The sequence below is a fragment of the Buteo buteo genome, chromosome 6, assembly GCF_964188355.1.
Source record: "Buteo buteo chromosome 6, bButBut1.hap1.1, whole genome shotgun sequence".
Classification (NCBI taxonomy): Eukaryota; Metazoa; Chordata; class Aves; order Accipitriformes; family Accipitridae; genus Buteo; species Buteo buteo.
In genome coordinates, this window is record NC_134176.1 from 35646198 (window position 1) to 35663941 (window position 17744).

At 34.0% G+C, this 17744-nt stretch overlaps 1 protein-coding gene across 1 annotated transcript in view; it reads right to left on the reverse strand.

Moving 5' to 3' along the window:
- The window catches only part of FMN1 (formin 1), a 146304-nt gene that overhangs the window by 50608 nt on the left and 77952 nt on the right, over positions 1-17744 (reverse strand). Inside the window, exons 9-12 of the mRNA XM_075030390.1 lie at positions 14557-14686; positions 13134-13280; positions 9503-9562; positions 7200-7320 (exon numbers count right to left, since the gene is read on the reverse strand). Coding sequence (XP_074886491.1) covers positions 7200-7320; positions 9503-9562; positions 13134-13280; positions 14557-14686 — 458 coding nt within the window. The remainder of the gene's footprint in view (positions 1-7199; positions 7321-9502; positions 9563-13133; positions 13281-14556; positions 14687-17744) is intronic.

Genomic DNA, 17744 nt, shown 5'->3' on the forward strand with positions numbered 1-17744 from the left:
TAATCAGATGAGCTAAGATTTTTACAGTGCCAGGGAAAGAAAAGACCTTTCAAACACACAAATACATAAGTACTTAGCATAGTGAACAAGGGATCAGATAGATGAGAATTGCTAGGCAATGGCTGAAACAGTATGTTTATGAGCTGAAATTGTAGAGGCTGGAGAAGTGATCTCCTGTTTCCCTCTGGACTGCTGGATCTCTGATTTTCTGTGCAAGACAGATCATAAAGTTCCACCTAATTAATTCTTCTACCAAGTTTATGGCTTTGGTTCAGCTAGAGCATCCTGCTTAGATTTAAAAATCATGTGAATTCATAAACTACCTACAATATTAGCAGGAACACTTCTCAAAGTGCTAATTGGCCTCACTACTACTAATTTGCATCCCACTGTCTGAATTAATGTACTTTTAATCTTTGATCATTGGCAGTAAATACATAAGCGACTACCTCAATTCTAGCAGAAATCTGCCTTTTCGTTTACTTCATACTCCCTCAAAGAGGAAAAGCTGATGAGGTCCATAAATATGAAGTCACTGTTCCTCCCAACGCTAGTATTACACACTCTCCAAACTACATCATTCATTATCCATCATACACATTGACAGGGACAATATTCCTCCTGTTCCCAGATGTATACTACATAGTTATGTAACTAATGCTTAACACACACACACACACACTTATTTATTTATATAAAAGGGAACACTGAAAAGTGCACAAAAAACGTAACTGGTATTTCCAAGATCCGTTTTAGAATCTTAACATTTGCAGAATGATTTTTAACAAGAAATTGCTGAGGATTCTTTAGCCAAAGAAAAAAATATAAAAGAAAAAATTAACAGCATGCCATTGTTTAACGAACAGAAAGCTTTCTCCATTGCCTTTGTGCACACATGCAGACATCTGCTTCCAGGGAATAAACTCTTCTAAAACATCATTGCTTTGCTCCTCTATTATATTTCTGAATCTTATTAAAACCATTCCATACTATTCTCTATTATCAAAAACTAGAAAATCTAATGGAATTTTAAGAAATGATCCACTTAGGAAAATTTCCACTTAATGTATTCACATATGAACATTACTAGTGGAACACTGTCAAAACGTTAGTTTTATTGTAAAATAGAATCCAATGCACATATACAAAATGTGTTTTTTAATGCCTGTGTTGTATCTTTGCCAAATCAAAACAAACTGAAATACATCTCGTCCTGCTGAGGCAAAAGACTATTCAAAAAGTGGTCAGAAAACTCTGAGAAAGAAAAGAGTGTCATTTTGTCAACTCTTGAAAACAAAATAACTTTTCCTGTATGAAGCTGTCTCTTTTCCTTACACCATGCTGCATTGCCTCAAAATATATCATGTAAATGTTGGACAGTGCAAAAATGTAGCAATATTCACCAGGTACAAAACAACACGCTCCATTTATGCTAATGTCTAAAGAAATAACAAATGCACCTATTTGGCTCCTCATGTTCCACCACCCAGTTCAAAGTTCTATTTGCCTGCACTTCCAAAATTTTAAGGTTAATTTTAAAAATATAATTAACATAAAGAATATTGAAGTGACTAGTTCCTGGAAAGTATCATACAACTTCTCTGCTCCTGCTGGGAAAATTTTTCTAGAACATGTATGTGACTCAGATGTCTAAACCCCACTTTTAAATTGACTTAAAACATTTCATTTAAATTAGACTAAGGCTTCAACTGGTTGAAAATATTTTAGAAAAGGGCCTTGGATACTTTTTTGAATACTATCCTCCTGTAGTGAATAAACAATCACCTTTTACTTGGAAATATCTATTGACCCAACAAATTATTTAGAAAGTTAACACTCAAACTGATATAATATTTAGAATTTTCATTATGTGATCCAGTAACCTTACTGTCTATAAAGCAAATCAAACAAAAGACACAACCTCTCAACATTCTAATCGTTGGCCTATTGGTAATTATTGTATCATGATTATACTAAAACTCTGTTCCATAAAACAGACTTTATCTAAGGCCATGTTATGTAGGACCTTAATACATAATTCCACCTGAATAAATAACAACACATTCAGTTAATTTCTCCATCTGTGTTTACATAGATATCCAACAAAAGCTGAAAATGCCTCAATTTATGAATTGAAAACATCAATTAATCTCTAGAACAAAAATGCGTTTATAGTTAATTAGTGGACATTTTACTGCAAAAACCTTTAACTCAGTTTGGGGACTCTGATGGGAACACACACATTTAAGAACTTTAAATTAACTTCTTATGAATAATACTGATTAAACTTTTCTGCTTTTGCATATTTTCCTATTGATAAATATATTCCCTTATATAATCCTTGATAAAAACAGATGTTGTTCAGTGTTTTAAATCTGGAAAATCAGAGAGTTTTAGTCGTAAATGAGCATGAACTGATTATTTTTTTCTTTTTGCAGCTTCCTCCTTGTCTCTGTTTACAGTGGCTGCAAAAATCAAGAATGAGTGACCCTTTCCAATTTCTATCCATTTCTCATTTCTAAATTCGCTTCCATTCCTGTCTTTATTTTGTAACACATATCCACTTTGCAGTACAATGTGATACAGAGCTCCCTGAGGAGGCACTGAATGAGAGTAATGTAGACGCAACAGTTTAATCTGGTCTAGTCAACCATGCTAAGAGGCAGGGTTAATTAGCTATGATGCTGGTATTGGCACTGCAACACCATGCTAGTCACATCCAGTCCACTGGATCTGTTTCTATGAAAAAGAATATGTATATATATATATATGAATATATATACACACATATTCATATCTGAAAAAGAAAGTATACATTGTTGTGCTATTTGAGAATAAAAATAAAATGAAGCACTTGAAGAAGAGGCAAAGGAAGCGAGGTATGTTCAGCCTGGTGAAGAGAAAGCTAACTGGGGATCTAGTTTTTCACTTCAACTATCTAACAAATAGCTATAGAGAAGATGGAGCCAGACTTTTCTCAGAAATGCACACCTAAAGGAAAAGGAACAATAGTCACAAGTTGCATCACAGGAAATCCTCACATGGGATAAGGAAAAATATTCAAGACAGTGATTCAGCACTGGAACAGGTGCCCAGAGAGGTGTTGGAATTTCCATCCTTAGGTTCAAAACTGAGCTAAGGCCCTGTACAACCTGATCTAAATATGAAGTTAGTCCTCCTTAAAGGCTTTGGACCACAGGACCTCCAGAGGTACCTTCCAACCAACCAACCTGCATTTTTCTATGATTTTAAGATACTTGTAATGCTTCTGTATAAAAAAAAATGTGAAAACAGCCAATGTAACATTGTCATTTCTCAACTTTGCATGCACAGTTTTACTTGATTCCCTTTTAATCTTTTTGTACAGATTACACAATTTTACAAGATGGAGTTGCCATAAGCTGAAGTTTTGATGAAGTTCCACTACTAAAATGTGGAAAAGTTGGGGGTAACATCCTTATGCAAGATACAGATCTGTCAACAATTAGGTTAAGAGGTCCCCAGTTTGAAACCATGTCTCCTGGAATACTGAAATCCAACTGATTATCATAGGTAGCTGATCCATGAAGTCTTGTTTCTATTTTAGATTAAATTACCTCCTTTCAGTCATGTATGTGTGTGTAATCACCCACATATATACACATACATACTCAGTTAAGTTAGTAAAAATTTAAAACATATATACAGTACTGAAAAAATATTAGCATGAAAATGGCAACTAATAACTCTACTGGTGGCTATGAAAGAAGGCAAAAGCAAAAGGTATGTGCATTTTCAATGGGATTAGAATGTTACAGTCTCATAGGAAATTTAATTAATGATGAGAAATAAAAGTGTGACTCTTGAAAGTATTGAGCCTGGACATACCTTGGTTTCCATTTTTAACCTTTCAATAAATACCTTTGCTCTTTCAAATGTTAAGGTCAAGAATACTGAAAAGTTATAATGAACATTACAGTAAATGATAGAAGGAATCTAATATTCCTTTCTTTTGACTAATGGAGCAGCTTTTTAAAACTTTACAAACTGTATTGCAAAGAAAAGCAATGAGTGTGACAGATGGAAACAATCTACAGTGCAACTAATTTTGAATAATTAAGATTGTTCAACTTTGGAGAGAGATGAATAAAAGGTTCATGGTAAAACCTATACAAGTCTATCATACTTCGATAAAGTGGCTTTCTTTCTAAAAATCTTCTTATGATTACACATTTCAAACATTCTGTGCTTATTCCAGAAGAATACCAATCAAGTGGCATTGTCCAGACTAGAAGGGAAATCATGTTTAGTCATAGGGAAAGTAAAAAGTCGAAAACATTGCCCTAGGCAAGGAATAAGATATCTTACAATCTCAAAATATTGATGCAAAGCAAAATATTTTTTCCATAAATATAAAGATTAACTGGAAAGCTAATACCTGTTAAATGCATAAATGTATCTGCTTATGCTACTATCTAATATTTGAAAACCTTAGAAATACACTGACTGTACAGACCTGGAGTGAAAACCTGAGCTTACAGAAAACATATCTTTTTCCTGTGATTTTAAAGTGGAACCAGATTTCATTCTACAATTTTCATCTATTTAATATTGCATTCTTTTGCACTTCTTTCCCCCTAGAAGCCTATATTAAATGCATATTTTTGTTTATCATTCTTTTTAACCTAAAAAATGCTCATGATTACAAAGTTCTTTCAGGAATATGTGTTAAAAACCTGTTGGATTAAGGTTCTCCAAAAATTTGTTTGAATTTTTGAGCCAAACTTTAGTCTAATCCCTTTAGACTAAAGTTAGTCTGTCCCTTTAAAGTCTAATCTGAAAGACTTCAAAATAGCAAATTGTATGGAACTCAATCTGTTTACCTGAAAAGGATGAAAGGGTTTGTGCTCCATCTAGATTTGAACTTTTGGTTCCACAATGTCTAGGTATTTCAAACCAGAGGTTTACACCATTAAGACATGCCACTCATGATAACTCAATCTTTCCTATGTTAATATCCATGATAGAAAGATAAATCAATGCCTTGATAAACTAGTAAAAAATATTTTTAAATACTAAATGACAACTATTATGAAAAGTGTCTATCAAAATTGCCATTTCAGGCACAAGAGGTGATATTTATCTTTTTTTTTTTAATCATTCTGTACAAATTTCAGAAAAAAAGTAAGTCACTAACAGGAACATTAGTTCGTTCCCTAACGGCACACAAGAAAACTCCTCTTTCATTTATTACCTTTGTCTCATCCCACTTCCAAGGTAATCTTCTTAAGACTACCTTAGCCAACCAAACTGTGAAATAAATCCAATGTACCCTATAACGCAGGCAGCCCCAGTTAATATTGTGCAAATTATTTACATCTGAAGGGCCGCGCCTGTCTGGATAGCTGGGCCCGACGCTTCTCTGGACTTGGTTTCTGCTACTCACATCTGTTTCAGCTTTAGACTTTCACTGGTATTCTGCCAGCAGCCACAACTTTTTAATGGCTACAATAAACTACAGAGACTCATCAAATCTTTGTTGTACGTGTTAAAATTATAACCTCTTCAATTAAAATTTTGATTTAAAAAAAACCTACAGCATTATCTGAAGAAAAAAATTTGAAAGGGAATGTTTGAAGGAGATACAACATTTTTACATGAGTGATTGTTTCTTTGTTTAAATATAAGAGAAACTAATCACAGGAATGCTTGTTAGAATTCTGCTGCATATTTGTGAGTGATAAAATACCAACATCTGAAAATATTTCCACAACCTTTTTTGTTTCAAATCTTTGCTGTCACTAACTTTATATGTTAATTGGTTTGGATGGGTTTCAAATACATCTTTACAAAGAAGAATTATGAAAACAACCTCAACATAACAATTTTTCTAGATTTTCTATAAATACCTAAGAAAGTGTTTTAGCAAATAAAAATCAGTGATTAAAAGAAAGCTGCAGTTTTTATTTTAAGAGTTTTTTAAAGTGTTTAGCTTTTCCTACTTGCTGTCTGTGTCTTTGCAGTGCAGAACAAATATGATGTGAATGTCACAGCCTCTGCAGATCCTGCAAGACTAAGATACATGACAGCAGGACTACATGCTGAAAAAGTACAAGATCAAACACAGATCATGTTTCTGCACAAACTAGCCCAAAAGAGGGCAGGCCAAGGGGTTTACAGGGCCAAGCGATGAGAGGAGATAGAGCACTCACTTATGCCCGGGTCGAACAAACAACAACTGATACTTTCCTACCACTGTTAACCTTTGAAACTATCCTAAAGATGGCAGTGACCTAATCCAGCAATTTCTAACTGTAAGGATAAATTATTTTGTAACGGTTTTCATTGCCTTACATTGAAAAAAAATAAACCAATCATCTTGTTCAACACTGATTCTAAGAGGACTTCCATTTTGATGCAGAGATATAAATGTAAATGGAGAAGCTTTTATAGGCTTTTATGCAGATTCTCTCCCTAAACTCCATTTTCTACACAAAACTACTTCAGTAAAAGTAGCAACTTTTCCTTAACAAAAAAGACAGCTTAAAATATTCAGTCATCATTTGCTGGAATTATTTTGAAAGCCATATGAAGCACAAAATAAAAATGAAACTGCTTGGAACACTTAGAGAGCAACCCTTCCTACTTTATTTCCACTCAGTACCTTGATTGATAGATGAGTTGGGTTTCTAAGCCCCTCTTTACAATAAACATTTTTAAATGTTTATTTTATGTCCCAGGGTGAAAATATTTTGAACCGGAGCTTTCCATTTCCCTTTGCTGTGCCTTGGCAAGCTGTGTTTTATTTCTACATTAATAGTATTCAAGTCTTTCTTGTAGCTGTTAAATTGTTGTTATACAAGTACTGAAGAAAGTATTTATGTTATGGAACTAACAGATATCTACAGTTAAACACTGTAGTTCTGGAGAAGCCAGAGGAAAATTCACACATAACTAAAGAAAATTTCAGAAAGATTTCTTTAGAGGCCTTTCGATTGTAAAAGGGAAAATTAGTTTTCAGTATCTTTACTTTCATTTTTATTAAGTCATGAGTTTGATTTTTTTTTCTTTCTAATTTAAGTGAGTAATTTGTGCCACAGTGTAAAAACTCTAAATGAATCAACACTATAAACCTAATTAGCAATAAGAAAACCTCATAAAGGTCACATTTTAAATGGCACTTTGTTGTTAGCAGAACAAATGTGAAAGTTCCCAGTTACCTTCTAGATCTCTCTTCAGTTTCCTTAAGTCTTTTATTAGGTCTTCAAACTTAACTTGGGAGGCCTGGAAAAAATCCTGTGGTTCTGGTAAAGGAAAAATACTCTTGTCTGTTCCTGCTTCCTAAACAAACAAACAAACAAACAGGCCACTATGAAAATTGAATGCATTTGCAGTGAAATAAATTTCTTTTCTTGAAACATCATCTATGAAACTCTATTATAAAACTGCAAAAATAATGTATATTAAATCATTCTTGCTAAAACAACATATATATCATTCAAGATGAAATCCTGACCATTCTGAGTATTGAAACTTCCTTTTAGATGTTGTAAAGCAAACTGTGCTCAATTTAAACTATGAAACAACATTGAGCTCACAACATTTCAGTTCATTTTATATCAATAAAGGTTTAGATAAGGGATTAGAAGTTTCTTAAAAACAGATAACATGAATGCCTATTTTAATGCAACAAGTGATCTTATGCCAAAAGCTTGTGGTTTCACTCTCCCGATTCATTAAATATACACAAAGCATAAATTGAAACCAATATTTATATATTGCCTGAAGTATTTTATACAGATAAAAATATACAGTTGAAGGTTTATGTGGCTAAATAAATCACATGGGTTAACGTCTGTATGGAACTCCTAAGTATATACCTTATTATTAGCACAGTAAAAAAAAAAAATCAGAAGTAAACCAAACCAAAACAAAAAAACTGCACAAGGTTCAAAGCAATATCTCCAATGGAACTTTAACAAGTAAAGTATATAAATGGTATTAACATGACATTGCTGTGTATAAGCATATACTAGTGAATTTAAAATACTACCTGTGCACAGATTTCCATCTGTAATAAAGTAAAACTCATAGGTTGGAGAACTAATTGTTTTGTGAACAAGGAAAAAGTAATATTATTATAAAGATATGAACATTCGGCGGGCAGAAAGAAAGTACAATGGATTACATTTACACTGTGTCCATTTCCTCCTAAGGAGAATAAACTGTTTTGTTTTACACAATTCCCTGAAGTAAAATGTCAGTATAGTAGAAAGTTTGCAGAAATATTAAATACATTAATTAGAAAGCATTAGCTTCAGCATTATTAAAAAAGAAGAAAAGAATATATATGTCAATACCCTGAGAACTGAGAAACATTACAGGCTAGACAAAGTTGCTTTTGTCATGAGGCTTTTTATAAGACGGGTACTTAGGTTAAAGTAATGACACTTCATTTCCGTGCTCAAAAAAAGGAAAAAAAAAAGGGGAAAAAAAGAAAAAAAAAGGAAAGCAAGTACAGATCTACATATCTGCCAGTTTTTTATCTCCTCTACAGCTCAGCCCCAGGAGCTGTTCCACAGGGTCCTGACATACAGACCCTCCAGCGTTAGAGACCATAGAATCACAGAATGGTTTGGGTTGGAAGGGGACCTTTAGACCATCTAGTCCAAGCCCCATGCCATGGGCAGGGTAATGTCTTCACTTACTTTAGACTTCACTTAATTTATTCTTAGTCCTGGAAAAAATACTCATGACTACTAACTCATCAATTCAACATCCTTACATAAGAATTAAAAAAGGAAAAAAAAAAGAAGAAAAAAGAAAAACAAAACAAAACAAAGTATTGTTTGTATTCAACCAGACATAAGGCCATGAAAAATTACACTAGTCTTAGATTCAAAGATTAGGTAAAGGCATCTTCTTAATCTCAAAAATCATGCAATTACATAGTTTAACCAATTAATAGCGACATTTTAATTTACAAGACAATAGTTCAAATTTTCCACTCCAAAACTTTGGGCACTGCTGATATCTATCAAAAAGCCTCATAAATGTAACTCACTCAAAGCAGCAGCCACACCTCTTCGCACATTTTCAACCTCTAACTTCATCCTCATCTTAAAATACCAACCTGTCCTTGCATTCTGTCATAAAAGAGAAATCATGCTTCTGTCTTCCATTATTACCACATCAGAACAAGATTTACAACGTTACAGTAACCAGGATGTAAGAAGACAGGACTGGAGTGACCACCTGTCCAGTCTGCAACAGTCACAGGCAATTGCCTGTAGTGGTTAGTTCAACAGTTAAGGTAACATTTTCCAAAGCCTCATCATAAAACCTATACCAAATTTCAGACCTATTGAGGTCCACAACTATTATAAGAAAGCAAAAGAAATTGATTTTATTTTCCCGTCATAGTTATGGTGTTCAAATTTTAAAAAAGCTAATACAAACACTTTTACAATCTCCAAAAGAAACCTACTTTTGTAGACGCTGATACAGCAAATTAATCTTTTACCTTATCACAATGGCGTAGGTAATATATGACGACATAATCCACAAGATTAATACCACTATCCTAGGAAAAAATAAATATATTATTAAAAATGTGTGTGATTAACACTGTTTCAAGTGAGTGAAAATTTACTCTATTTCAAAATAAATATATTATTATTTTATATGGCTGTGAGAAATAGGACTCCCAATATATTCAGCCCTAGCATTACTGACCAAAAAATCAATCTTTAATAACATAGGCTTGATCATACCACCACAAGACCTAGAGCTTCTTTTGGTTCTGAATACCCGGTAAGAAAACATGCACTGGGAGAAGATGTCCCTGTATCTTTTTTTAATAATACAAGGCATTACTGAATAATAATATTAACTTGAATAATAATATTAATAATGTTATTCTTGAATAGAATATTAACGAAATATTACAGTCACCTCATACATTAAGGTGAACTGAATTTGATTCCTCTAGTCTCAATTCATCTGTAATGAAGACCTGAAAGAGGCATAGATATTCTTCATATTTTACTCCAAATATAAAACCAGTCAGCATTTACCTAATAAGTATATTTCATGCCCTGTTGCCTTATAAATATGAATTTTAACACCTCTTTGTGGAATCACCATTTCATTGGTCCTGCATACAACAACTGTACACATCATCGTTTTATTTTGTTACGTGTCATTGGGTCAGCATAGGCCAGATGAACTAAAGGAAAAGCATAAAGTTGTGACTTATAAGTGACACAGTACTGTTCAACAACATAAAAGAATCATAATATAGGGAACTATATCTGGAATGTCTGAAGGTTTTTTGGATGTGTTTTCATATTGTACATTGACAGGTATCAGGACAAACACTTCTATGTGAACAATGTCTGACTTCCTGTACAGAGCTGCCTCGCCTATAGTAGAGCCTGCAGCACATTATATTTTATTAATATCATACACCAGCAAAATTCTTAAGTAAGCGAGTCATTCTGTCATGCAGACAAAGCCACTCTGCTTGTCTAACAGTTTTAGAAGACATTGCTGGCAGGTCATGTGACAAAAAGGAACTGAAGTGACTTAAGAACATTTGATTGCCTTTTTAGATTAAAATACACCTGTTATTCTATTTTCTATACGCCAAACTATCAAACCTATTACTTTGGTTTAAAGAGTACTTGCAGAAGACAAAACACAGAGATTTTGAAGTGGCGAGCTACATTTAAAAAAAATATCTCTGTATCAAGTAACTTTCTAGGCTCATGTGACAACAAATTACTTTTATGTGGACTAGGAGATACTTAACATTGACTCTTTACCTCAGCTCCTGGAATTCAGCTTGCCGAGATGTAATATTGCTTGCTGGCAATTCCCAAAAAGGGAATAACGAGACACGGGAAGGATACCTTAGTGTTCAAATATACAACACCCTGCATTCTGCTTTCTTGCAGATACGGTTTACCAATTTTCTCTGAGGTTTTGCATCTGCCTGTAGCAGCTGGCCCCTTTGAGTTTTTATGCATTTTGGAGACTAGTCTAAACTAATAATACATTTATTTTGGCTACCAGGAAACTGTAAATACTGTAATTTTTTAGCTTGTTTTGCTAAGGAACAAGTCTTATGCAATTACACTGTCCATCTGTCACTCCTTTTCATAACTCATAATTTTGGAACATGCTGCCTAAATTCAGCCAAATTGGAAAGTCCCAGAGATAATTAAATTCTTACAAGTTTATGGTTAGATAGAAGAGTGAGTCTAAAATCAATACTTCTACTGAGAAAGTCAGGCAAAGCTCAGTTGTTTTACATTTTTCTTCATGGCAGCTGGCCAATCAATGAACACCTGAGTACTGGGAAACTTGGCCTGGTTCTAGTTTAGCTGCAGCTTGTACTGTGTCTTGTCCATGAAGTAGGACTGGAAAAAAAGTGGTCATAGGGAACAGCTGAACCATTGCAATGAAGAGAAAAGTAAAAATTAGAATCACAGAATCATACAATCACTTACGTTGCAAAAGACCTTTAAGATCATCGAGTCTAACCATAAACCTAACACTGCCAAGTCCACCACTAAACCATGTCCCTAAGCGCCACATCTACACCTCTTTTAGATACCTCCAGGGATGGCGACTCCACCACTTCCCTGGGCAGCCTGTTCCGGTGCCTGATAACCCTTTCAGTGAAGAAATTTTTCCTAATATCCCATCTAAACCTCCCCTGGTGCAACTTGAGGTCGTTTCCTCTTGTCCTATGAATTGTTACTTGGGAGAAGAGACCAACACCCACCTCACTACAACCTCCTTTCAGGTAGTTGTAGAGAGCGATAAGGTCTCCCCTCAGCCTCCTCTTCTCCAGCCTAAACAGCCCCAGTTTCCCCAGCTGCTCCTCACAAGACTTGTGCTCTAGACCCTTCACCAGCCTTTTTGCTCTTCTTTGGACGTGCTCCAGCACCTCAATGTCTTTAGCAGACAAAGGACTCAAGTCCATTGGAAAAACTTTCATTAATACAGCTGATCCCTGAACAATTCATTAAACTTGCTTTTACACTTTGTTAATGATGGTATTCACAAGTAAAATAAAAAGCTCCCTAGATATACTGCTTTCCTGACATTGCCTGTCTCAGAAACGCATTTCTACATACATGAAGCATAACTGGAAACAAAAGCTTAAAATCTAGCTTTCTTATAGTTCAAGACAGCACTTCACGTAGGAAAAGAGGAAGAACATGAAAGAACAGGTTTTTTTCTCACCCTCCAAATCTGTACCAGCATCAGCAGAAAATACTTCCTATTCTTTGCTGCTTCATATATCCCTGTGGTGTCTAGGTATGCTTTGGCAAAGAACGACTTTGAGCAGTGTTTCCATTGCCTAGATTACCTAGCACCTCCTCCTCCGCCCTACTGAAATAAGGAACAAAGTAACCTCATCTCAAAAGGTGTCCAGAGTTTGTCTGAGCCTGACTTTGATCCTAGCATGACTAATCAAAAATGTGCTAGTGGTTCTCAATTTTTGACAAAATAATTTACAGCCACCTACGAGCATTTTCTTGTGCACGCTGTTCAGAATTCATGTCCTACATCCATTCAACTGCCAATTAAAAAAAAAAAAGACTGAAAATATCTTGTTGGGTCTGACATACCTCTTTGAAGAGGATTAAAATCCTGTATATTATATATTTATATTCCTTACGTATAATTCCTTAGTGTATACACTATACTGAACCTTTACAGATATGATATTTTTAAACCTGATTCTTAAAATATTTTTACTCACACAGAGCTACCTTAAGTTAAGACCAAGAAAAAAGAATGGGGACAGTTAATGGAAAAGACTTCAGCAGCCTGTGCTCTCTCAATTCTCCCTACCCTACTGTAATTAAGTCCCTACTAGAAAAAGAGACACAGAGAAGTTCTTATGTAAGTTAATTATCCTAGTGGTACTGAATAGGAGAAATTGGAGATTATGGAAATATGCACATGGACAGGAGGAGGTGAAAAGTGGGGAGAAAAAAGCATGAAAATGGTATAAAGTGCCTTGCTCTTTCAAGCAAGAATGGAAAGAAATAAGAAAAAATTAACTTTTGACAGATGACGGAACAAAAAAATGATCACTTGAGAAAAATTATCTTTAATTAAAAAAGAGTACTTACTCTGCTTTTGACATCCTTTAGTTTGGGGAGTATTTCCAAACCAAATCCATCAGCTTGACCTCGGGTCCTGTTCCCGCCATTCATATAATTTCCAAAAGCCAGAATCAAACCTAAAATTTCCTTTACACTTGTCATGTTCAGCAAAGCCTGGAAAATGGATACTAGTCTGTAACTTCCATTGGCACAAAAATTCTAATCGCTAATATAAAAAAGCTTTTTTTATTTTATTTTTGCTAGAGGTTTTGTTTCTTGTATGTTTTTACCTCTGTAGGGAAAAGAAGCTAAAACTGGTACAAGAATCAAACACTTAAGCATTTATTAGAGTGTATCTGCCTAAGGTACTATGTTTAACTTAATCCATATAAAGCAATGTCATATTCAGTCTGCTTCTCATTGGTTCTGATGCTCTGGAAATTCACATTTCTGGACCCATACTTAATGCAGGTATACCAGGGCTAAGGACTAAATTACTATGCTCAAAACAGAAGAGAAATCTAGAAACACTTTGGAGAACTAATAAATTATTTTAATTTACATATAAAGACATCTATCTTGTCAATCAAGAATCTGAGGCTGGGCCTAATTCTTAACTATGTAGCCTTGTACTACATATTGGATAAATCAATTGTAGTGTAAGCTCCTCATAAGTAAACTGAGGGCAATACCACTCTCCTTATCTCATCTTTGGGCAGGAAACACTAAATAACTATTTTTATTGTTAGAATATGCAAAGAAATCCAAAGGGGTAGAGCATGGGTACTTTGCGGCAGCAAAGCTAATCAAAAGCTAATCTTCAAACTGGAAAAAAAATATATTTAAATACTGTCCTGGCCAGGATGTTATACCTTTAGGTCACTATTTAATTTTTCTTTTAATTCTTATCTCATTCTACTTTTCATGTTTTTGTTATAATTTCAAAATCTTGTCTTTAGTCATTCATGGTATAGAAATCTTAGGTAAAGCTTTGTCAGGTACTAAAAAATCTGCTGTATCAGGGTTAACAGAAATGTATAGATACCAGGGGAAAGTAATAAGCTAATGAAAGTGATAGGCATCTATTGCTGATGGCATCAAGAGTGATATGCAAAAAAAAAAAAGTAAGTATGCAAGGCCCTGTACTAAGCTAGTCTGATATTTAACTTCTATTTTATGGAGGTTATCTGTTACTCTACTTAATGTGCAAAGTAATAAAAATCTGCCACTTAAATAAAAATTAATTTTCCTGTGTAGAGCATAGGGCATCACACACAAGTCACCTTCCCTTTTTCCTCCTCCTTTTGTTCTTACAAGCAGCTAAAAAATTTAATATATTTTTATTTTCCTGAAAAGCCAATAACCAGGCTTAAGATTCATCACTTATGGTAAAAAAAGAAGCATGAATACTCTATATTTATGTTTTTATTTAGCTTTCATTAGGATTTACCTTGGAAACACGAGTTATGATATCAACTTTCCGGTGCACTGACGTTATCCCTTCAGAGAAAACTGACTGGAAGATAATACACTGAGCTCGTTCTGTGAAGTTGGGGATCTGAGATAACTCATATAAAAATCTGTGGAAAAAAAGAGTATTAATGAATCTTTATATTTCTTGTCTGTGGGGTACATAATGGATCAAAGATGTAGTATCATAAAATATACATGCAATCTTTCCTACTTTGAATCAAATCTGACCATTTATAATTGTTCTATCCTTTATGCACAATGTGTTAAGAAATCATATTAAGAAAAAGGCAAGACATTAATCATTATCACATTAATCCATTAATCCACTATGACAGCTGCATCACAATGAATAGAAGAATCATAAACCTAGTTCATAGGTTAAAAATCAAAAAAAAGAAAAATAAAAGGAAAGACATAGAGAAAGACTATCTATTTACTGTTTTCACTCATGTGTTTTTGCTTCCCTTAAAAATGTGGCCAGCAATACAGAACTCAATATATTCCTACAAAGTTATTTCATAATATAAAACATCTGCCAAGAAATTTCTTCTGCTGCTCAGCCTCAATTTTCTTTCACTAATTTGCACAACACTTCCAATTATATAGCAGCAAGTTTTATGGTAATGCACCTAGCAGTGTATTTAGCTCTAAAATATTTGCAGATTCTATCTCTCTTCAGTCACTGTTCAGCAAAGTTACTAACTCTTTATCTGTCCTCATATGTACACTTTCCTCATGAGTCTATTCCAGCTTTCTTCCTTTAACTCTTTGTTAAATTAAAATAAATAGAAGCATATTCAACAGCTGCAGTTTGGATATCACAAACTGAAAGCATCTCTAAGGCATGAGTAATTCCTCCCTTTTCTTCAATTTAAAATGTAAGAGCTTGGCTAAATACAAGAAGCTTTAGCATTTCTTATAATAACATGGTTTGCATAATTTGCTTTGTGGGTTTTGAGTCTAGGATTTCAGCAATACACATGCTTTCTTGAAATCCAGAAACAAGCTGTCTTTTGCTCCAATATCACTTTAGAAACATTCTTCTAATCTCCTGTCTACAGATATCCTTAGATCCCCCTTAATGTAATGCCATAAAGATTCTTCTACCTCACTGAATTATGGGAAATTCTGCGAACCATTATTAGCTTGGATACTTATTAAATTTATTTTAATTATTTAAGCTGATACACCTGATTTCTCCAAATTATTTCTTTTTCATAATAAATAATGCCAGTATCTTAAAATCCGCTTTATAAATTTCTCATGCATGCAATGCTTTGCTGAATACATAGTTACTGTCCAAAAAAATCAGCAAAATCCACCTGTGGCTGGTGTGAAATACTTTGTTTTAATTGCAATATCATTTTCTTCCTTCTTTTTCTTTTTTGCCTGATGAAAAAAAATCTATTGTGAGAGAAGGATTGGGGAGGCCCGGCTTGGCTCTTACACTTAAGCAGTGGGGAAAAAAGGAAATGCCAAGCTGGTATTAATAAAAATGCTTCCTATTGGGAATGAATGGTATTGCCTAGAAAAAAAAGAGGATACTTTGCACTTTGTGTGAGAGAAACAAAAGAAAGAAAAACCCAAACTGCTTCACTAAAGTTCTAACATACATATTTTTAAAAGTTTAAATTTAAAAAGTCAAATGACACATATTCTTGCCTTCCCTTGAAAAGGGAGCTATCTCCCACACTGCCAGTCATTGGAATACAACATAATTGTGCCAAGAGTTAAAAGAGTATCAGCATAAAAAGAAAATGTCTCCAGATTTTGGAATTCAAAGTATTCATTGTAAATATCCAGACAGAACACTTATAACTGAAATCTGTCACAAAAAAGAATCTTAGTGACTACAAATGTAGTTACTAAACACAAAGTCATGGCGTGAATCTGTGGTTATCAAAGACAAACCATGAATTCAGGTGGAAAAAACTTTTGGAGGGAAAGAATATTCTTAGTTTGGTCATTTTTGCAATTTTAGTCTGAGAAAAGTACGATTTTGACTTAACATAATAATGACATGACTGTGACATAGCTTTTTGATGGGTTTCTCATTGCTACACTTCTTATGGCCTAACGTAAACATAGAGAATTTGCTGTTCATATCCGTGAGGTCCATTTTACTCCTCTTCTGCAGAAACTGTAAATAAAAAAATGCATTTACTTGAGAACTCTTTTATTCTACCAGAATCTTGTAGTAAAGGACTTGAGAGTACTTTGAAACCAGGCAAAGGTTACCGTGTTGTTAGTGTAACAGAACATTCTTCCAGAAGATAGACAAAGAAGGCTGATTCTATGGAGGTAAACTATTTATCAGTTCACATTTATCCACATTTGAAGAATATAAAATTTAGAAATAATTTTGGGGAAAAAAGATGTATCTAATCCCGCAAGCTTCTAAGTAAACCAGCAGGATTTAAAATGAAGTCAAAGGGAAGTGGTCTTCAAAGAGAAGCAAATGGCATTACTTGGACAGCAATTATTAATAGCTCACTACTTCCTGAATTCAAACTACATACAAAACAGGAAAGCTCTATACCCTATTTTGCTACTATTTCCTTCATTAGTATTTCCCCTATTAGTATTTCACAGTAGAGAGGACTTCACAGAGATTATATTACAACTAAAAGGGTCTTCTTGGAAACTAGCTAAAGCATCTGTATCCTGCTACCAAAGGCCCAAACTGTGGTCAATTGTGCATATAAATCTTTAACATGTCAATGAATATTAACATTTTAACAAGTATTATCATGAAGCATAATTTAGGGGGGTATTGTCATGTTGCTGTCACACTTACAGTTTGTGCCAACAAGAGCAAATTTAACATGCCAGCAAAACAAATCAAAATCACATGTGCAGGAGAGCATCAGTGATACCACTAAAGCTTTCTATTTGCCTGGTAATCCAAGCATTAAAAAATGGCAAAGGTTTCCTTTAGACTTTGGTGAATTCACATCAATAGTTTCATTATATGAATAACTATTGCTAGTATTCGTGACCATTTGATAAATGGTTTAGTTTGCACTTTTGTTCTGATCCTCATTAAAGAAAATACATGACGCATATGCCCTGTAGCAAATATTTTTAATCACACATACAAATGTAGCACTTTTCTTTCTTTAGCCTTTTATGGAATTAATATGCATCGTACAGTTCCAACAAATC